This window comes from Phacochoerus africanus, chromosome 6, assembly GCF_016906955.1.
Source record: "Phacochoerus africanus isolate WHEZ1 chromosome 6, ROS_Pafr_v1, whole genome shotgun sequence".
In the NCBI taxonomy this organism is placed as follows: Eukaryota; Metazoa; Chordata; class Mammalia; order Artiodactyla; family Suidae; genus Phacochoerus; species Phacochoerus africanus.
In genome coordinates, this window is record NC_062549.1 from 38,665,874 (window position 1) to 38,688,470 (window position 22,597).

General features: G+C 45.2%; 1 protein-coding gene across 3 annotated transcripts in view; it reads right to left on the reverse strand.

The window, feature by feature from the left end:
- The window catches only part of MATN2 (matrilin 2), a 170,962-nt gene that overhangs the window by 62,949 nt on the left and 85,416 nt on the right, over positions 1–22,597 (reverse strand). For all 3 annotated transcript variants that reach the window (XM_047783552.1, XM_047783551.1, XM_047783553.1), the window contains exon 5: positions 12,089–12,211. In XM_047783552.1, coding sequence (XP_047639508.1) covers positions 12,089–12,211 — 123 coding nt within the window. The remainder of the gene's footprint in view (positions 1–12,088; positions 12,212–22,597) is intronic.

Consider the following 22,597-nt stretch of genomic DNA (forward strand, 5'->3'; position numbering starts at 1 on the left):
ATGGTATATGGAAGTTCCCAGGCCAGGGGTTGAATCAGAGCTGCAGCTGCCGGCCTACGCCAGGGCCATGGCAACACCAGATCTGAGCCACATCTGTGACCTACACCACAGCTCATGGTAATGCCAGATCCTTAATTCACCAAGCGAGGCCAGGGATCGAACACATCCTCATGGACACTATGTCAGGTTCTTAACCCACTGAGCCACAGTGGGAACTCCCATGCAAGAAAGATTTTTAAAAATCATATTTTTTAAAATGAACGTAATGACTTTTAAAAGGGTAACTAAAAGTAATTTTTATTCGAAGTACATTTATGTGCTTTAAAGAAAATTAAAATGCATAAGGTAGGTTTGGTTATGCATTTTTTGGTTAATGATTCTGCTCTGTCTTTTTTTTCTTTTTAGGGCTGAACCTGCGGCACATGGAGGTTCCCAGGCTAGGGGTCACATCAGAGCTATAGCTCTTGGCCTACGCCACAGCCATAGCAACGCAGGATCCAAGCTGCATCTGTGACCTACACCGCAGCTCACGGCAACACCGGATCCTTAACCCATGGAGCAAGGCCAGGGATTGAACCGACAACCTCATGGTTCCTAGTCGGATTCGTTTCCCCCGCGCCATAATGGGAACTCCCTAAGTGCTTTCTAAGGGGGCGAAAGTTCCAGGCCATTCAACTCTGACATTCTTGGCTGCATGTTTTGGGTTCTTTGCATAACTACCTTGGTTGCAAAACTGTACTTGTAAAAACAAAAAAGAGGCCAAGCGTAGGGAGCAGAGGTAGATGCTTCTGCTGTTCCAAGTCCTCACCTACTTCCACAAACTCCTCTCTTGGCCCTCTTGCCTGAAAGTTCTACACTCTACAAATGGAGAGAGTGATGCCCTGGCTTTAACTCTCCGGATTACGAAGTGCTGAGATCTCAGAGTTGGAAGCCAGTCTCGCTGTGCCCAACATGTGAGAAATCGCCTGGCTGTCTCCAAGAATAAACCATATTTGGTGCAAGGTTATAAAGCCTAAGATTGATGGATGCTGATTTACAATCTGTTCACATTCCAAGATTTCCTCAGCAGATTTTCCTCTGCAAGGGGATGGCCTTAGTAGAAACAGGATATTTTAAAGAGGAGCATTTGGGTTTTAAAGTTTGTTGATGACAGGGTAAGAAAAACCAAATTTGTCATGTAGAGAAATGGTAGAACCAATTTACTTGCTGAGTAGGTATAAGATATATGCACAATGTCAGATTCACAAAACCTCTCTTACCCAGGGCAGGGCTGGATTCCTTTAGGCAGGAGTTTCAAACTCAGGGAAAGTGTCCTATTGAATTTTGATAACAATGGGGAAGTATTCTGGAGGGAATTGTGTTTCCCCACCCCAAATGCATTTGTGGAAGTCCTAAACCCCAACCGATCACAATGTGACTTTAAAGAGGTTGATGAGGTTAAAATGAGGCCATGAGGGTGGGTCCTAATCCAACCTGACTCCTGCCCTCATGAGAAATGGAAAGAAATGCGGGTTAAGGATCTGGCGTTGCCGTGAGCTGTGCTGTAGGTTGCAGATGTGGCTTGGATCCCACATTGCTGTGGCTCTGGCGTAGGCCGGGGGCTACCGTTGTGATTGGACCCCTAGCCTGGAACCTCCATATGGTTGGGGGTGGCCCTAAAAGACAAAAAGCCCCCCCCCAAAAAAAATGGGGATGCACACAGAGGCACCAGGGTTGCACAGGCACAGGACAAAGACCTTTCACAGAGGCGGCAAGCCTAGACAAACACCTCAGAAGAATCCAACCTCACACCTAGGCCTTGGCCTTCCAGCCTCCAGAATGCTGAGAAAATAAATTTCTATTGCTTAAGCCACTTACTCAGTGGTATTTCATTATAGCGGCGCTAGCAAACTAAGTCAGGGAGAAATCCTGGCCTTTGGGGATGGGGAAATCATGCTTTAAGCAATGAGGAGAAAGCTGACCAATAAAAAATCTAATCTTTTGGAAATCCTGCCATGGCTCAGTGGTCATGAACCTGACTAGGTTCCATGAGGACACAGGTTCAATCCCTGGCCTTGCTCAGTGGGTTAAGGATCTGGCGTTGCTGTGAGCTGGGGTGTAGGCCGGCAGCTGTACCTCCAATCTGACCCCTAGCCTGGGAACCTCCATATGCCGTGGGTGAGGCCCTAAAAAAACAAACAAAAAATCTGACCTTTCAAGGGACTGAGCCTTCCTCCCATCCCTTGTTGCCAACTTAAACATCAACCTTCCTTTGCTCCCTGAGGGTAACGGATACTGGAGACGATAAGAGGAACGCTTTGAAGGTCATGATAATCCCCATGCTATGGGTAACGGGAGTGGACTGCAACATGATTTTTTAAATGTACCATGTGTTCGATGTATTATTAAACACAAGTATCCAGCCATAAGAAGACAGAAATTCAGATGCAAACTATTGCATTTAGGGGAGTTCCCACCTCAGCTCAGTGGTTAATGAACCTGATTACCATCCATGAGGACGCAGGTCTGATCCCTGGCCTTGCTCAGTGGGTTAAGGATCTGGCGTTGCCATGAGCTCTGGTGTAGGTCACAGACGCAGCTCAGATCCTGCATTACTGTGGCTGAGCTGTGGTATAGGCCGGTGGCTACAGCTCCAATGAGACCCCTAGCCTGGGGACCTCCATGTGCTATAGGTGTGGCCCTAGAGACAAAAAGAAAAAAAGCCCAAAAAACCTATTGCATTTAGAATGGATAAGCAATGAGGTCCTACTGTACATAACTGGGAATTATATCCAATCTTTCGGGCTAGAACATGCTCAAAGACAGTATGAGAAAAAAAAAAAAGAATGTATATATGTGTGTGCATGTGAGTTTGGGTTACGACGCCGTACAGCAGAAATTGACACGATGCTGTAAATCAACTGTACTCTAATAAAAATTTAAAACAAGAAGACAGACATTCATCAAGGATTTAGAAATGCAGATTCAACCAATGTTGCTCGTGTCTAGCACTGTTCCAAGTGCTTCCCATATATTAACTCATCTAACCCTCACGACAAGCCTTTGGAGGTAGGTATTACCATGATCCTCAATTTACAGACAAAGCCACTGAAACAGAGCGGTCCAGAGATCTATAAAATGTGGATAACGACAGTGCCTACCTCAAAGGGTTGTTGCAATTATATGTAAAATATTTCAGGAGTTCCCGGGTGGCTCAGTGGTTAACGAATCTGACTAAGAACCATGAGGTTGCGGGTTCGATCCTTGGCCTTGCTCAGTGGGTTAAGGATCCGGTGTTGCCATGAGCTGTGGTGTAGGTCGCAGACGTGGCTCAGATCCTGAGTCGCTGTGGCTCTTGCATAGGCCGGCGGCTACAGCTTCGATTTGACCCCTGGCCTGGGAACCTCCATATGCGGCGGAAGCGGCCCTAGAAAAGGCAAAAAGACAGACAGACAGACAGACAGACAGACAGACACACACACACACACACACACACACACACACGCAATTTCAAATAGGTCCTAGGACTTAGAAACTTTCAAAGAGTGGAGACTACATTTTTATCACACTGCCTCCCTAATCAGATAAGGTTGAATTGGAGAGTAAAGAGATATCTTAACACCATTCAGTTGTTTCACAACCATCTACTGAGTAATTACTGCATGTCACACATGGTGCTAAGCCTTAGATGGTAAAGACAAGTAAATAGCACCTTAGGGTTGAAAGACAACTTAGGAGAAAGGCAGGAAGGAGAAGCCAAGCTTTCAGCCGTAATTACCTCCAGGACGTGAAATAGAGGAGGAATGTCATTCAGGTTTTGATTTTATACTCATCTGTACGCTGACTCTTTTATCTTTTTTTTTCTTTTTAATTTTATGGCCACATCCGAAGCATATGGAAGTTCCCGGGCCAGGGATCGAATCTGAGCCTCAGGTGCAGCTGAGGCCACAGCTGCAGCAATACTCTATCCTTTTAACCCACTGCATCAGGCTGAAAATTGAACCCGAGCCACTGCGGTTGGATTCTTTTTGTTTTGTTTTGTCTTTTGGCTTTTTAGGGCCATACCTGTGGTGTATAGAGGTTTCCAGGCTAGGGGTCGAATCAGAGCTGTAGCTGCCAGCCTACACCATAGTCACAGCAATGCCGGATCCTTAAGCCACTGAGCGAAGCCAGGGATCGAACCTAAAACCTCATGGTTCTTCGTCGGATTCATTTCCGCTATGCTATGACAGGAACTCCTGCAACTGGATTCTTAACTCACTGCACTATAGCGAGAACTTCTCTTTCTTTTTTAATAAGCAAAAATTGATTTTGTGCAAAAAAAAAAGATTTTGTAATTAAAAACCAATTAAGGGGAAAAGTTTTTTTTTTTTTTTACATGAATGCTTGAGATTGAAGGAAAAACAGTCTACTCTCTAAAAGATGCAAAGTACAGAAATTGGCTTCTGGCTCCAAGGGTTTAAAATCTGCTTGGGCAGATAAGATACAAACAGGAGCAAAGTTACTCCAAAAGAGCCAGCACAGCAAAAAATTCACCCTCAAAGATAGAGATAAATGGTCTTTGAAAAATGAACAGTTTGGGATGGGAATTAACACAGCTTTAGTGAAGTTGATGGATTACACACATCAGGTTTCAACTGAAGCAAAATGAGGAACTTAGTCCATAATCCATCCTTGGTCACCCGAATTTTCAAACCAATTTCAGTTCTGCACAGAGTGAGTGAAATGAGCAGTTAGGGAAATGAAACTATAGTATTTGAATTTAATGTTCCACTGACTCAAAAGTGTGGAAATGTCTAAAAAGTCCTGAGTGGGAGTTCCCATCATGGTGCAGCAGAAACCAATCCAATTAGGAACCATGAGGTTGCGGGTTCAATCCCTGGCCTCGCTCAGTGAGTTAAGGATGTGACGTTGCTGTGGCTGTGGTGCAGGCCGGCAGCTGTAGCTCTGATTTGACCCCTAGCCTGAGAATCTCCATATGTTGAGGGTACAGCCCTTAAAAGGCAAAAAATAAAATAAAAAATAACAATAAAAAGTCCTGAGTCTGACTAAAACCTGAATTTTCATGCAGGTCACAGTCATCATTCTGGGGTGAGTCAAAATATTTCCATTGGGTCCCTTCACCAGTAGCTGGTCCTGAAGAAACTTCTTTAAATGAAGAGTTTAGACTTGCTGTCCCCACTTTCTCACCCCTTGAAATCTGCCCTTTACCTCACCCCTCTTGATCATTATCAATGACCTCCTGGTCATTTTTGTGTCCCCTGTGCCTAGCAGAGTGCTTGGCTAAGAGTCTGGAAACATTTGCTAAGATGAAGCAATGACTCAACTAGATGGCTTTTTCTCTAAGTTCTATTCCATTTGGCCTCACTGGGGCATGACACAAATACTGACCTGGCCTAGCAAAGTCGCAGGATACAAAATCAATACACAGAAATCGACAGTGTTTCTATATATTAACAATGAAAAAGCAGAAAAGGAAATTAGGGAAGCAATCCCATTTACCATCACATCCAAAAGAATAAAATACCTAGGAGTAAACCTACCTAAAGAAACAAAAGATCTATACTCTGAAAACTACAAGCCACTGATGAAAGAAATCAAATATGACACAAATAGATGGAAAGATATACCATGCTCGTGGAAAAAATACTGACGTGGCCTAGAAATTCTCTGTCCTATCATATTCCATGACTTCTGATTCTCTCACCCACCTCTCCCCAGCTCTTCCACCCCCACTTGAGAGTTAATATTATCAAAATGACTATACTACCTAAGGCAATCTACAGATTCAATGCAATCCCTATCAAATTACCAAGGACATTTTTCACAGAACTCGAACAAAATATTTTAAAGTTTGTTTGGAAGCACAAAAGACCCAGAATAGCCAAAGACAACCTGAAAAAAAAAAAAATGGAGCTGGAGGATTCAGGCTCCCAACTTCAGACTATACTACAAAGCAACAGTCGTCAAAACTGCATGGTACTGGCACAAAGACAGAAATATAGATCAATGGAACAGGATAGAAAGCCCAGAATTAAACCCACGCACCTACAGCCAACTAATCTATGACAAAAGAGGCAAGAATATACAATGGAGAAAGGACAGCTTGTTCAATAAGTGGTGCTGGGAAAACTGGACAACCACGTGTAAAAGAATGAAATGAGAACACTCCCTAACACCATACACAAAAATAAACTCAAATGGATTAAAGACCTAGATATAAGACCAGTAACTATCAAACTCCTAGAGGAAAACATAGGCCAAACACTCTCTGACATAAACGACAGCAACATCTTCTCAGATCCACCTATCAGAGTATTGACAATAAAAAGAAACATAAACAAATGGAATCTAATCAAACTTCAAAGTTTCTGCACAGCAAAGGAAACCCTAAACAACACAAAAAGACAACCCACAGAATGGGAGAACATATTTGCAAATGAAATCAACTGACAAGGGATTAATCTCCAAAATTTATAAACAACTTCTGCAGCTCCATACCAAAAAAAAAACAAGCCTATCAAAAAATGGGCAGAAGATCTAAACAGACAATTCTCCAAAGAAGACATACAGATGGCCAAGAAACACATGAAAAGATGTTCAACGTCACTCATGATTAGAGAGATCCAAATCAAAACCACTCTGAGGTACCACCTTACACCAGCCAGAATGGCCATCATCCAAAAGTCTACAAACAATAAGTGCTGGAGAGGGTGTGATGAAAAAGGAACCTTAGTACACTGTTGGTGGGATTGTCAATTGGTGCAACCACTGTGGAAAACAGTATGGAGATTCCTCAGAAAACTAAACATAGAACTACCATTTGATCCAGCAATCTCACTCCTGGGCATCTATCCAGAGAAAACCACGACTCGCAAAGACACGTACTCCAGTGTTCATTGCAGCACCATATACAACAGCCAAGACATGGAAACAACCTAAATGTCCATTGACAAAGGAGTGGATCAAGAAGAAGTGGTACATATACACAATGGAATATTATTCAGCCATTAAAAAGAACGAAATACCAGCATTTTTTGCAACATGGATGGACCTAGAAACTATCATGCTAAGTGAAGTCAGCCATACAATGAGACACCAACATCCAATGCTTTCACTGACATGTGGAATCTGAGAAAAGGACAAATGGAACTTCTTTGCAGAAGAGATGCTGACTCACAGACATTGAAAAACTTATGGTCTCCGGAGGAGACAGTTTGCGGGGTGGGGGGATGTGCCTGGGCTGTATGGAAATCCTGTGAAATCAGATTGTTATGATCATTATACAACTACAGATGTGATAAATTCATTTGAGTAATTAAAAAAAATGGAAAAAAAATACTGACCTGGCCTAGAAATTCTCTGTCCTATCATATTCCATGACTTCTGATTCTCTCACCCACCTCTCCCCAGCTCTTCCACCCCCACTTGAGGCTCTTCTTTCATGGGTATTCTTCCTGCCTCCCCCCTGACATCTCCCTCCTGCTCCCCACCCCTCACCCCAGGTGGCTACAGCTTATTCTCACCTAACCCCACACTTCGTGGCCTCCAGCAGATGATGGTGATGATGAGATGGGCTGGTAATAATAACACAAACAACAACTGCCTAATGTCTATCAGGAATTTTATTCATGCTCTAATTGAATCCCACATACTCTATGATGCAGGTATGATTACTCTGTGTTATAGATGAGAACACTGAGGTTTCCAAATAAAATGACACATGATTAGCAAGTACCATAACTGGGATTTAAGCCAAGGTCTTCCTGCAGATGTTTTCCAAGCAAATATATAAGTGAACATCTGAAATGCAAACTAAAACTTAGAAGGAAAGGTACAGTGCTGCTTCCAATCTGCATGAACAGATCTAGATCTAACCTCTAACCGCTCCAAGTGGTGTTTGTGCTGCCTCCCCTTTTTTTTTCTTTTTTTTTTTTTTTTGCTTGTTACAGCTGAACCCATGGCATATGGAGGTTCCCAGGCTAGGGGTCAAATCGGAGCTACAGCTGCTGGCCACAGCCACAACCACAGCAACACAGGCTCCGAGCCTCGTCTGTGACCTACACCACAGCTCACGACAATGCCAGATCCTTAACCCAATGAGCAAGGCCAGGGATCAAACCAGCAACCTCTTGGTTCCTAGTCGGATTCGTTTCCACTGCACCACAACGGGAACTCCCGCCTCTGCTCCTTGTTGGTGTCCCATCGCAGCTTTAGCCCATTTTGTCTAAAACTACTCATCCTCTTTTCTAAAAATCTGTTCCCCTCACTCTTTCCTCATGGTCGCCATCACTCTCAGCATCATGGAGACTCAAACTCCAGAGCCGATTGTGACGTCCCCCTCCTCTTTATTCACGGCACCTCCCTTCATCCCTCCACCCCACTCTCTCCATTTCTACAGTTGCTCCTCAAATCCTGGCTCCTGTCACCCCTCATCAGAGGACCACTATTGTCTCCTACCTGGTCTTTCCATCCCTCCCCATCTTCCTCTTGGAAACCATCCTGCCCTTCACCACGAGATTGTTTCCCAAAATGAGGCTTTGCCTTTATCAGTCCCAATTAGAAACCCTTTAGGGTCTCTTTTCAGAGACAAAGTCCAGACTCTTGAGCCTGGTTTTCAAAGCCCTGAACGCCCTGGTTCCATGTGATGTCTTCAACTCTGCATCTGCAGGAATTCTCTGCTTTAAGAGAGCTGATCGCCTCAACTGTTTAAGTCAGACTGGCCATACCTTGGGCGAGCCTACAATTTCTCATGCAGACTGGTACGCCCTTGAAAGTGAAAGGGAGTGCTCCTGATAACTGAGCCAACAGACATAAACTGGGATCCTCCTGGATTAACTGGGATCATGGTCCCCATAGTCCCACTGTTCCCCACCCATCTACATACAGACTACCCAGACCAGAGGTTCACGGAACGCTTTCAGCATCCTGACCAAGCTCTGCTTCTCCTCTAAACTTTCTGTGCTAATTCTGACACCCAGAGTCTCCATCTTTTTTTTTTTTTTGTCTTTTTGCCTTTTCTAGGGCCACTTCTGTGGCATATGGAGGTTCCCAGGCCAGGGGTCAAATCGAAGCTGTAGCCTCCAGCCTACACCAGAGCCACAACAACGCAGGATCCGAGCTGTGTCTGCGACCTACATCACAGCTCATGGTAACACCAGATCCTTTACCTACTGAGCAAGACCGGGGATCGAACCCCCCACCTCATGGTTCCTAGTCGGATTCATTAACCACTGCGCCACGACGGGAACTCCCAGAGTCTCCATCTTTAACAGGTCCCTTCAGATGGATGTCTTCAGGCCAGGCTGCCACTATAGTTCAACTTGGTGGCTTCTCACAGTGATCATCTCCCCCCGCCTATCTGCCTGCTCTCCACCTGCTCCTCCCAGCCCAGTCTCAGCCTTCTGGCTCTGAGAGCATGGCCACCTCTGCACCATCACTGCCCTTCACGTCTTCCCTTGACTTAGACATGTGTCCAACTGCTACCCTTCCTTCCTCACCAGATCTTCCCCCCCGACCCCCGGCCCAACCATGAGGATGTCCCGACCTTCTGGGGCCTCATTATCTCCATCATCTGCTTTGCACTCAGTACAGCCCCATGGAGGAGCAACTGATGTTTCAGAAATTTGCTCAGTCCTCTTAACCAAGGCAACTGGCAACAGAGGTCCACCACCACTTAACCATCTCACTCTAAGAGGTCAAGGCACTTGGCTGAAGAGGATGAGAATAAGAATGTCTAATGGATGAGGCCCCGGGGTCACACAGAGTCGCTCTCATTTTCCCATTCTTCTGCTTGAACTCCCCTCTGAGGAAGGCAGACATTCTTACACGCTGATAGCAGCAGCAAGAGAAATGCACATCTCTAAGAAACAGCCCACAACAGCTCCCTGGCAACCACAGCATCTCTTCATGCCTGCTGCTCTTTAGTAAATGTCAAACCCTGAAGTTACGGTAAAACCCTCAGAGACTCAAAGGCTCTTCACTGTGGAGGACAATTAGGGAACTACTTGGCGACACCCAGAGAATGGGACTCCTCACTGCCCTCCCGTTTTCCAAGGGCCAAGGCAGGCCTCCTGCCACAGCCATGGCCCCTGTGGCTCCTGCCCCATTGACTTCCTGTCATTCACACAAGCTCTGGGCCCTCCCTGTTCCTTCCCTGATTCTAATTAACCAGACACCATCACCCTGTTTCCCAAAGGTCATCCACTGGCTTTACCTCCAATGGTCTGATTTCCTTCTGACCCAACGGCACCCAAAGTTTCTACTCATTTAACAACTGGTAAGGGGAAAATATATATGTGAAACAAAACAGGGCAGGACCTCACTTTGTTAAACATTTTAACAAAATGTTGTGAAGTAGATATTTACATGGGAAAAGCTCTGGCAGAAAATACAAGTTATTATGAGTGATTTTCTCATCTGATGAAGTTCCTCAATGAAAAGAGGTTACTTGCATAATAAAAATTAGTTATACATAAGAAAAAAGAATTATAAGAATATAAAAGAGGAGTTCCCATCATGGCGCAGAGGAAACGAATCCGACTAGGAACCATGAGGTTGCAAGTTTGATCCCTGGCCTTGCTCAGTGGGTCAAGGATCCGGTGTTGCCATGAGTTGTGGTGTAGGTCGCAGACGCAGCTCAGATCTAGTGGTACTGTGGCTGTGGTGTAGGCTGGCAGTTGCAGCTCCAATTAGACCCCCACCCTAGCCTGGGAACCTCCATATGCCGTGGGTGCGGCTCTAAAAAGACAAAAGACCAAAATAAATAAATAAATAAAAGAATTATATAAGAAAAAAAATTAATTATGCATAAGAAAAAAAAAAAAAAAGAGCCAGTGTTTCCACACTGGCTTCTTTTCTGCCAGTGCTGGTGAATGTGGTACCCTGCTACCTATCACAGTCACCACTGACAGAATAAGGGGGAAAGAATACTGCTGAGGCTTAGGCAATCAATTCCATGTGTAGACTTCTGATGAGGGCCGTTTTCACCTCCATCAATGTGTAAAAAGCAACCAGCAAACCCACTTGATTCTCATCATCACCTGCAAGGTACAGGCCACCACCTACATTTTTTGTTTTGTTACTTTTTCCTTCTATATCCTTAGCCAAGAATCAGGGCATGCTGAAAAGTATAAGCTCTGTGTGGAAAAAAAAAATCACTCTCTGTTTGTGGGAAGCAAGACAGAACAGGTCCCCTGAAAATAAGGGAACACAGAAAGGGAAATGCAGGATTTCAAGTTAGAAAATGCAGGTTTCAGTTCTGATGTCAGTCAAGCCCTTTTCCTTTCTTTCCAGATGTTCTGCCTCATAAGCAGCCACCCAGCAGAGTTAACTGAACACCTACTATCTGCCAGACACTGGTTGTTGGTGGAAAGACCAATGAGGCTATGCAAGTTTAAAGGGCTTTGCAGACAAACTGGGAGGTGCCACAGCATCTCTGGGGTTCGCAGGCCTGCCCTGCACGTGCAGAGGAGAACCACTGCCCATCACTGAAGAAATTAAATGCTGCCCCCGCACCCCACCCCGGGCTGGAGCAATATGGAATCACCCAAGTGGGAAGCCTTCAGCTGATTCCAAGCAGAACCTATAATTTCCTTTAGACGTCTTATTCGGAGCAGCAGCAGCATTTGAGGCTGCTGTTTGCTTTCTCTGACTATGGTGTCTTCTTACATCCTGCTGGACTCTCACACCTGGCAGTCACCGGGACCTGTCACTGAACTGCAGATCTGGACTTTGAAGGCAGGCCACCTCCATCTCAGAGGCGCTACTCGGCAACCTCGCCCACCACCCAAGGAACGTCAAATACAACACTCGAGCTATACTGCAGTCAGGCCATCCCACATACACCCTCCGAATCAAACGAAAATCCACGCAGTCCTTTCCAAGGCAATCGGTAACAGGCTATTACATTGACAGAGATGATCATAAACATGTCTTTTGCTGCGGCCCCAGAATGAGAAAATGCTAACCTCAGCCACAACCGAAGCCTTCAAAGTTCAAATTCTGAGAACTTGGAGCATTGTATCAAAGCTCCAAGAAGTGCAAAGGCTACAGGGGGGGGGCGAGGCTCCCCTCCCTCCTCACGAAGCAGGACTGGATGGCTACTCACCCACGCACCGTTTCCCGTCCTCGGCCAGGGTGTAGCCGCCGTAGCACTGGCACACAAAGGAGCCCAGCAGGTTCACGCAGAGTTGCTCGCAGCCGTGGTCCTCTGCCGCGCACAGATCCTGGACTGGGGCAAAGCTGTCTCGTTAGAACAGGCTCAGAAGGAGGTGACCCTTGGCACAGGGCCATCGACCAGCAACTCAACTCTACAGCCCTTGTCAAAATAACTTAAAAACACGGATAGTATTATAGGGTCATAGTGGAAAATTTGGAAAATATTAAAAAAAAAAAAAAGAAGAATTAGAAAGAAAAGAAAATCCGGAGTTCCCGTCGTGGCGCAGTGGTTAACGAATCCGACTAGGAACCATGAGGTTGAGGGTTCGGTCCCTGCCCTTGCTCAGTGGGTTAACGATCCGGCGTTGCCGTGAGCTGTGGTGCAGGTTGCAGACGCGGCTCGGATCCCGCGTTGCTGTGGCTCTGGCGTAGGCCGGTGGCTACAGCTCCAATTGGACTCCTAGCCTGGGAATCTCCATATGCTGCGGGAGTGGCCCAAGAAATAGCAAAAAGACCCCCCCCCAAAATAAATAAATAAATAAATAAATTTCTTAAAAAAAAAAAAGAAAGAAAAGAAAAGAAAATCCACCTGTAATCCCCTCACCTGCAGTCCTACCACCCAGAAGCCACCCCTGTTAATATTTGGGTGAGTTTCCATGTATATTTAAAAATATCTTTTTCAAAGTTGGAATTATTCACCTCGCTAAATAATTTAAAATTAACATCAATTTGTGTCTTTCCCACACCAATGAATGTGATCTGGAAACATCTGGATGGGTCTTGAGGACTAAAAGTGATACTGAGCAGCATCTGCTCTTGTCTGCGTCAAGCACCATTCATATTCTCTGAGAATGAACAGGCTTTGTAATCAGAGTCTCACCAATTTACAAGAGATAACTCAGTGCTGTCTTTGACATTTTGCAGATGGGGAAGCTGAGAGCACAGTGAAAAGACCTGCTCCTCCACCAAAAACATGGCAGGTCTCTGGAGGAGCCCTAATTCTCAAGTCTGCATCAGTCCTTTGGGACCTACTTTTCCTCATTCCATTTCTCTTTCAGAAGGACCTTTGAAAATCCTCTTTGCACTCTATTTTCTCATCCCATTAATTAGTGTGGAAAATAAGGAGCCAAAGGAAGTTAGGTAGAGGTAACAAAGATTACTAGGGAGAAATGAATATATGGCTATTAACAGTCCTACTTTGGTCAAATATTTATGATGTGTCTACAAAGTACAAAGCCCTGGCTATTTATGCAAATGCAATATAAGAATATATCCATAGGAAGGCATTTACTGCTGTGGAACTAAGAATATATCAGAGGATGAAAAGGTTAAAGGCATTTTTAATCCATCACCGACTCAGTCTCTCCTTTGAAGAAACAGGCTGACATGATGACATTATTTCTCAGCAAAGAGAATGGCTTGGTTTCATAATTAGCTCTTTCAGTGACTTTACCATTGAAGTTGGGAGAAAATCAGACAGCATTAAAGGGATTGAATATATTAATTTTTTTTTCCTCTGGTTAAAAGTTACCACTATGACATATGGTAAAAACTCAATTCATTACAAAGCTTGATTAATTCTTGAATCCAATGGCTACATTTTAATGTAATATTCTGGGTCCTTGAGTTTTATAGTTTTATGCTTTTAGATATGTATAAAAATCAAACTGATAAAAAGATAAAAGCTGATTTATTCACCACCTCTATCAAATGCAGTAATTTAAAAAAAAAAAAAAAAAGCTTTTGGAATGGATTAGCAATGAGATCCTGCTGGGTAGCACTGGGAACTATGTCTAGTCACTTATGATGGGGCATGATAACGTATGAAAATAGAATGTGTACATGTATGTGTAACTGGGTCACCATGCTGTACAGTAGAAAAAAATTGTATAGGGGAAATAACTATTAAAAATAATAATAAAAATAAAAGCCACATTATAAGATTAAAAAATGTTTAAGTCTAAGTCTCCACAAATAAGGACTCTGGTTTTAAAATGCAACAAGAATTATTTTCTTTCCTAAATCAATAAAGCAGATGAAAAAATTATAGATGCAAATTTATCTCTTACCAGTGTATTTCTATCTGATATTTCCAATTGAGAATTCCAATGGAGATTTCCCATGGATCCGGATATAAGGAAAATGGAAATAACCAGAGAAAACTTCAGCTCATCACAGTGAATAATTAAAGGAGGACAAAATGTACAGTTAGTTACAAGCCCAAGCCAGAGATCTAAGAAAAATCTGAATCATAGAATACTCTTCATTTACTGAATAAATGAAGCACCTTCTTTGTCCCAGGCCCTGGGGATACAGTGGTGAACCAAACAGATAAAAAGGGCTCCTGCCATCACACAGCTTGTATTCTAAGGGTTACTTATGTGCCTTTCTGATAAAAACCCAGAAGCGGAGTTTATCTGAAGAAAATGAAAACACTAATTCAAAAAGATACATGTATCCCTATGTTCACTGCAGCATTATTTACAATAGCCAAGATATAAAAGCAACCTAAGTGCCCAACAAAAGATGAATGGATAAAGAAGATACACTACATGGAGTTTGTATTATGGCTCAGTGGGTTAAGAACACAACATAGTCTCCATGAGGATGTGGGTTTGATTCCTGGCCTCACTCAGTGGGTTAAGGATCCAGCATTGCTGCAAGCTTTGGCATAGGTCACAGCTGTCACTAGGAACTGGTGTTGCTGTGGCTATGGTTTAGGCCTGCAGCTGCAGCTCTGATTCCACCTCTAGCCCGGAAACTTCCATATGCTGCAGGTTCAGCCATAAAAAGAAAAAAAAAATAGAAGATATGCAACATATAGTTAATGAAATATTACTCAGCCATGAAAAAGAATGAAATTTTGCCATTTGTGACAACATGGATGAATCTTTAGAGCATTATGCTAAGTGAAGTAGCATGGGGCCTCACTTATTCCCCATATGGCCTCACTTATATGTAGAATCTAAAAAAGAAAACAAGGAGTTCCCGTCGTGGCACAGTGGTTAACGAATCTGACTAGGAACCATGAGGTTGCGGGTTCGGTCCCTGCCCTTGCTCAGTGGGTTAACGATCCGGCGTTGCCGTGAGCTGTGGTGTAGGTTGCAGACGCGGCTCGGATCCCGTGTTGTTGTGGCTCTGGTGTAGGCCGGTGGCTACAGCTCTGATTGGACCCCTAGCCTGGGAACCTCCATATGCCGCGGGAGCGGCCCAAGAAATAGCAAAAAGACAAAAAAAAAATAAAATAAAAAAGAAAACAAATGAAAAACACAACAGAAACAGACTCAAAGATACAGAGAACAAACAGGTGGTTACCAGAGGGGATGGGTTGGGAGTATGGATTAAATACGTGAAAGGGATTAAGAGGTACAAACTTCCAGCTGTAAAACAAGTAAGTCACAGGGATGTAATGTACACACAGGGAATATAATTAATAATACTGGAACAAGTTTGTATGGCGACAGATGATGACTTATTGTGATGAATATTTCATAATGTCGATAATGACAATGTAAAATATTGAATCACTATGTGGTCCACCTGCAACTAAAAACATCAGACCTCAAACGTAACTAAACACACACACACACATATGGATATGTGTATATATATATATATGTATGTATACACACACACACAAACACACAAAAGAGTGTTTCTGACTAAAAGGTCATGAGGTAGAAGAAACCAGCCCCATCTGAGGACTGGGAAGGCCAGAGCAGGTATCAGATGCACCCTAAATAACCAAAATACAAACGAGAAGATGATAGAAATGCATAGAGAGGTGCTGACAATAGAATGGGAGTTCAGAATGGGGATGGATTATTCCCAGCCAAGGCTGGATCGATCAGAAAAGGCTGGCTGGCAAGTGGGGGAGAAGAGAGAAAAGGAAATGGCCCCCAGGGGGGGCTGAGGAAACAGTGGCAGTCAATGTGCAGAAGCCCGAGGGAAGCAGGACAGGCGTGGTAGCTGAATTCTACTCCAGGAATTGTACGGGAAATAGCGGGAAGGAACATCGGCAGGACAACTGACACCAGATGGCAGCTGGCCTGGACTCCGTTTGGGCAGGCAGTGAAGACCACTCAAGGGAAAAGCCTTGAAAAGGAAGATGGATCATTTCACCTGAGCTGTGCTTTGGAAGGATACCTCTGGTTGCCTCTTGGTTTCTTTGAGCTCTGGGAAATTTAAAGGACTTCTAGTACAGATAAATGCAAAGCACTGTTTGGCTTGGAAGTAGTGCTACTTTTCTGAATTCCATGCCAAAGCAGCTTTGGTTTGCTTGCATGTGGTTAGGAAAATGAACCTCTTGACATGAGGACCTTCCACTGTGCTTTAGAGCTTTTGGCCTCACCCATCGGCTGTCAGTGCATATGCATGCACCCCTGCACTCTCCCCGCCCCCGGCACATACCAGTGTTTATGACATAGGCATATATGCAGTGATTATTTACTTTATCTCCCTTGCTAGGCTTTAAGCTCCCTAATCAAGGAGGCGGGCATCCCTGCACGAAGTCCTGATGGCTGGAAAATGACAACCCAGTACCCTGGAACAACCCACCGCCCAAATCCTAATTCCATCTCCAAAGGTTCAGGGCTGGGGGTGTGTGTGGGGGGGTAAGGGTGGCGGAGGGGGGCACTCCTCCACCTGGGTCCCCCTTCTCAGCTCCTGCTGCTGCTTTGCCTCCTCTGTGTCCAGCAGGAACCTTGCCTATCAATAGTTATGAAGGACTGGTGGGGGGTTAATTTTTTTTTTTTTTGCTTTTATAATGATCTGTTTTCAAATTTTCTAACAAGAGTTTATAACAAGAGCTTTTATAATAACAAAACAAATTACGAAAGAACCCCTTTGAAAGTAGCTTTGCCAAAGCAGTGAATTAGGATCTTGAAGCAATTAACTGGTTTTTTTTGTCCCAAAGACTTTCCCCGACAGGGTAAGTACGGAGGCAATGAGCTGCTTATTCCTGCGGGGACAGACAGCTGTGAATCACCGCAGGGTCCCGTCTACCAGAGCCGCAGTTCACAGCCTCCGCTGCCCTTCAACTCACCTGGGGATCTTTAGAAACTCTTGATGCCCAGCCCTCCCCCACTCCCCTTAAATCAGAGAGCTGGGGGTGGGATGCAGGCAGCAGTGTTCACTACAGCTCTCAGATAATTCATGTGCAGCCAGGTGGAGAGCCACTGAAACATCCGAGGGGAAGGTCCCCAGACACAGGAGTCAGCCTCTCCCTTTATCAGCCGAGTCTGCGAGGCTCACATTCCTCTTTGAAACAAATCTCAGAGTTTATGCTGTCCTTGGACCCCTCTCCAAGTGGCTGAAAGCCCCTGGACACTACGTGAGGGTGCAAGGCGTGGTAGGAAAAGGAGGATCACAGCTCTCTTTCCAGAAGAATGGCCCGCAAACAGTGGGCCCGCCAGTTGGCCTCAAGCCTTTCATACTGTTTTTAGAACATTGGGGATTTACGGCCACGAGTGATCTGTACGGTCCCAAAGGAAATCATAGAAGGATTAACTTAATTAAACAAAGACAAAGGAATAAATACAGGCCAGGCTCTAACAAAACAACTTTGTTGTTTTTCTGGCAGTGGTCACTTCCATTTGAAACAAATACAGATGTTTTTGGATGATTCCTTCTTCTTTAGAAAAACAGCAGTTCTTTGTCTCACAGCCACCGGGAGGATTGCACGAAGGGTGATAAAGCTGTAGGGGATGGGAGAAGCCCTGGATTCAGAGTTTCCATTACCTTTCCAAGCCTTCTCTACCCTGTGACCCCTGCCCCGCTCAGGGCCACTGACGTCTGACGTCACCTCCTCCAGGAAGCCTCCTCTAGGTTGGCCAGGCTTAGAGTCCCCTTCCTCTGGGCTTGCTTAGCACTATACACACCGCCCCACCAGAGCACTCAGGCACTTATCCCACAGTGTTGGATGGACCTGATCAAAGATCTGTCTGCCCCATTGGAATGGGAGCTGGTCTGACCCAGCTTTGATTCCCCAGTGTCTCTGTGCACACAGCTGGTGCCCCATAAGTGTTCACCTGCTGCATGAACAGTGACAAAGTCTCATAGGCCCTCTTCCCCATAGGGAAGCTCCTAGAGTCCTAAAAATATCTTCTCCATCAGAATTGGGGTCCTGGGAAGATGAGTGAGATGGGAACAAAAGTCTTCCCCAGTCTCTGTGCCTCTCCTCGTCCCCAGCAAAAGACATGGCTCTACTAGACGAGCACGGTGACATCAAGGAGCCAGCCCCCAGCTGTAGACACCAGAATTGTCATGACGGCTAAGGCACCAGCTGCCTTGCCATGGGCCATATCCCTGGCACCCAGCACAGGGCCTGGCACGTTGTAGGTGCTCAATAAGTACTTGTGAACGGACAAGTGGACCCCACCCCGGAAACACAGGGCTGTCGGGTGTTCCTATATATAAAGTAAACAAGATCCTACTGTATAGCAGAGGGAACCATGTTCCATATGCTATAAAAACCTACAATGAAAAAGAACATGTATGTATAACCGAGTCACCTCGCTGTACACCAGACACTAACACAACACTGTAAATTGACTACACATCAATAAAAATAAACAGTGTGCTCAGAAGGTGCACTCACAGAAAAAAAATTTTTTTTTTTGTCTTTTTGCCTTTTCTAGGGCCACTCCGGCGTCATATGGAGGTTCCCAGGCTAGGGGTCGAATCAGAGCTGTAGCTGCCGGCCTACACCAGAGCCACAGCAACGCAGGATCTGAGCCACGTCTGCAACCTATACCACAGCTCAGGGCAACTCCAGATCCTTAACCCACTGAGCAAGGCCAAGGACTGAACCCGCAACCTCATGGTTCCTAATCGGATTCGTTAACCACTGCACCACGACGGGAACTCCAGAAAAGATTATTTTATAATAAGGAGCCAAGGGAAGTAATATGAAAAGGTAGGCTCAAGGGAGTTGAAACTTGGAGGAGGAGATAAAGGGCAGTTATGTTTCCTTAGAGTAAGGGGGAGGCAATCAGATACAATGAAGAGAATACTGCCTTTGGAGCCAGACCTGGCTTTAGCGAGGTGACTTGTGTGACATCACATAAATGATTTCTGCACAGTTAAATTTTCATAGAGGTGACATAATTAAATGGAGAAAACATGCTATTTCAGGGTTACATGAGATAATATAAAGCATCCGACAAATGGTAGGTACCCAATAATCATTAGCCTCCTTCTCTCCTAGACTGCAGTACATGAAGCTCTTGGCATTAAGCATGAAGAAGGGGTGGACCCCAACCAAATTGTGCCCTCATTGCAATTCTTTTCTTTTCTTTTTAGGGCTGCACCTGCAGCACATGGAAGTTCTCAGGCTAGGGGCTGAATGACAGCTGCAGCTGTCAGCCTACACCACAGCCACAGCAACTCAGGATCCGAGCCACATCTGTGACCTACACTACAGCTTGCAATAAGCCCAGATCCTTAACCCACTGAGGCCAGGGCTTGAACCGGCATCCCCATGGATACGAGTTGGGTTCTTAACCCGCTGAGGCACAAGGGGAGCTCTGCAATTCAAGGATAATATCACTTTATTGCGTGCCAATGAAACCGTCCACACGTGGATACAAGATTCAGAATCCTTTCAATGACGTCAGTGTATCTGTGACTAAGTTTTGGTTTGTGAGTTCTAAGCTGAATTGATAGCGCAGAGTAAGCAATTTTGAATTTTATAACCAAAGATCACAGCAAACTCAAAACAAGGCCTTGCCGGAGGGCAAATGTTAGCACGTAGCTGACAATCAACAAAATCTGCTTGCTTCACTTACTTCCTGGAGAATTTTAGGAGGGCTGTTAACTGCATCTGCTCAGTTTTCCCAATTGAAATAAATCAGTGAGGATTTAAGAGCCCCAGGGCTGTGCTCAAATCCATCCCTAGCATTTCCCCCAAGGCTCACAGGCAACCTAGATTTAAGTGCCTTCCTTCATGTGCAATCTTGAAACCCCTGGCATAGCGCCTGAGCCCGGAGAACTTGGACAACGTTCATCCAGTTATGTTGGACAAGGAGCACGGGACAAGACCATGGCTGGTGTGGCTGACATCATCCTGGGCAAAAATCAAAGGGTTTTATTTATTAATTTATTTTTACTGACTTCTCAAAACTGTAGACAAGCCACACAGCATGCTATTGACACCAGTGACAGTTTAACCTCTCCCCTTTGCAGTTAAAGCAAAATGAACACCTTTAAAGACATGCTCCCCTTATGGCTCCTGCTGTTATGTAGCCTCAGATGTAGAAATCAGAAATCATCTATCACAGCAAGAGAGAAGAGAAAGGTATTATTAGAGCTGGTATTTCACTCAATTGGGAAACAATGGGATTTCTGCCTGCTCCAGCCCAAAGGCTCACTTGGAGTTAGGGCTTGGCAAAAGCAGGCAAAAACACAACGCCTCCATTTTGGGGACCACCCCCCCCCCTTTCATCATATCTGAAAGCCCTAATCTTATTTTGACAGCTGTAATTTGGATTTAAAGACTTTCGACAGTAAATGTGAGTCATCATCCTTGTGCTTCGACGCTGGAAGAAACAAAACCAACCTCATGTCACCCAGAAAAACAAACCTGTCCTTTCAGGCAAACTCCAGCTGGGCCTCACATCCCTGCTCCCCCCAAGAGCTTCACTCTTTTTCAATCAGTTCTCCTCATCACAAATCAGATTTTCGTTTGCTTTTGCAAAGGGAAAAGAAAGCAGGAGGATCCCCCAACCAAAGCCTAAAAACATAAGTAAATCTGACCAAAGGAGGTTGATAAAATAATGAATAAATAAGCATGAGCAAATAATGCCCTAATCTTGCAGAGGGCTGTAGCCACTTCCAAACGGCTGTCGTGTCCCGGTGTTCTTGATGAGAACTCCCCACCAGAGGGGACTCTCCCAGGGAGAGATCTAGTTTCAAACAGCTAGGTCAGTGGTTTCCCAACTTGAGTTGAGATCCAAATCCCCCCAAAGCGCCTGTCAAAACGCACACTCCTAGGCCACATCCCTAAGAGTCCCTGATTCAGTAGGTCTGGGGTTGAGCCTGAAAATCTGCATTCTTAACAAGTCTCCCCACCCCAAAAGCTGAAGCCGCTGTCGGGGGGACCACACTTTGAGAACCGCTGTCCCAAATGCCTGTGAAAATAGGAAAGCAGTGAAGAAGCTGTACGAGGTTCACACCCATTTCCTCACCTCGCCCCCCACGTGTAAGAATTCTTTCACAACCGGCATTCTCCACTCACATGCAGTCAGCTGATTATCCCGTGTCTCTCATGGGGCTCTACTCAACCCGGATTCCTCTTTTTTTTTTTTTTTTTTTTTTTTAAATCCTGGGCCCCTGGCACAGCCAGAGGGTGAGCAAACTGCACGTAAGGATGTCCAAGTTCTTGGGCCCAGCAGTCGGGATTAAGAGGGGTTTCAGGACCAAATTTCCTCCGCTGCGGTTCCGGGCAGTCTCAGCATCTCTCCCTTTGTCTCGAAGCTGAAGGCGGCCTGAGTGCGTGCGCGTGCGCAGTTTACGCCCTCCGCGCGGACTGTGGGCTGCCCCAAAGCTCAGACCTTGACCTCGGCTTTCCACACTCCCGTGCTTGTGCCAAGATTCCATCCAATTTCAGGGCCAATTAACCACGACCAAGCACATCCAGCCAAGCATTTTCCTTGAACTCTAACCCTCATCTCCAGCTGCACCCAACCACTTGTGTGGGCTCTTGCGTGGACTCCCTGCTTTCCCCTCAAAATCAGGTTTCTTCTCTGAAGTTATTTGCAAGTTTAAATTCTGCAAACACCCCTCACCTACCGTTCCCCATCTTAGGTCCTAAACTCCTCCCTGGGGCGGGGATTATTGCTGCGATCTCCTAATTAATTCCATGGGCATAAGAAACACATGCACTGAATTGACCAAACTGATTAGTATTGTAAACTCATTGCATCTTGCATCTTCTGCTCCACACACGCAGAGCACAAGGGAAGCCAAGATCTGAGCGATCCTTGGGGCTCGAACATATGAGAAACACTCATTTCTCTCCCACAACCCGTAAGAGGGCCTGGCCCATAGAGAGAATTGAGTGAACAAATGAAAGGGGATGGATGGATGGTATTGTTGCCCTCATCCTCTACCTAATCTAACCCTCTTATATGTAACTGCTAGGCTTAATTTACTAAAACTCGGTTTTCCCCTTGACATCCTGCGTTCAGCCCCACTACCCGCCAAAGACCTGGGCTGGAACTCAGCTTGCGAATCAAATCACTCCATAATTCGTTCCAGCTTAAATTCCTTTCCTCAACCCCCACTAATGCCCTGAACAAACTAGTTCAGACCCACAGTCTGTTCTAGTTAGCATCCCCCAAAGACAACAAGCCCTGTATTTTTCTTCTCTTCTTTGACTTGCTAGAAAACCTCCTCCTCCCCAACACCTTCCCTGATTGTTCCATGATTCCTTCTCTGATCTCTTGAAGGCAACTGTCTC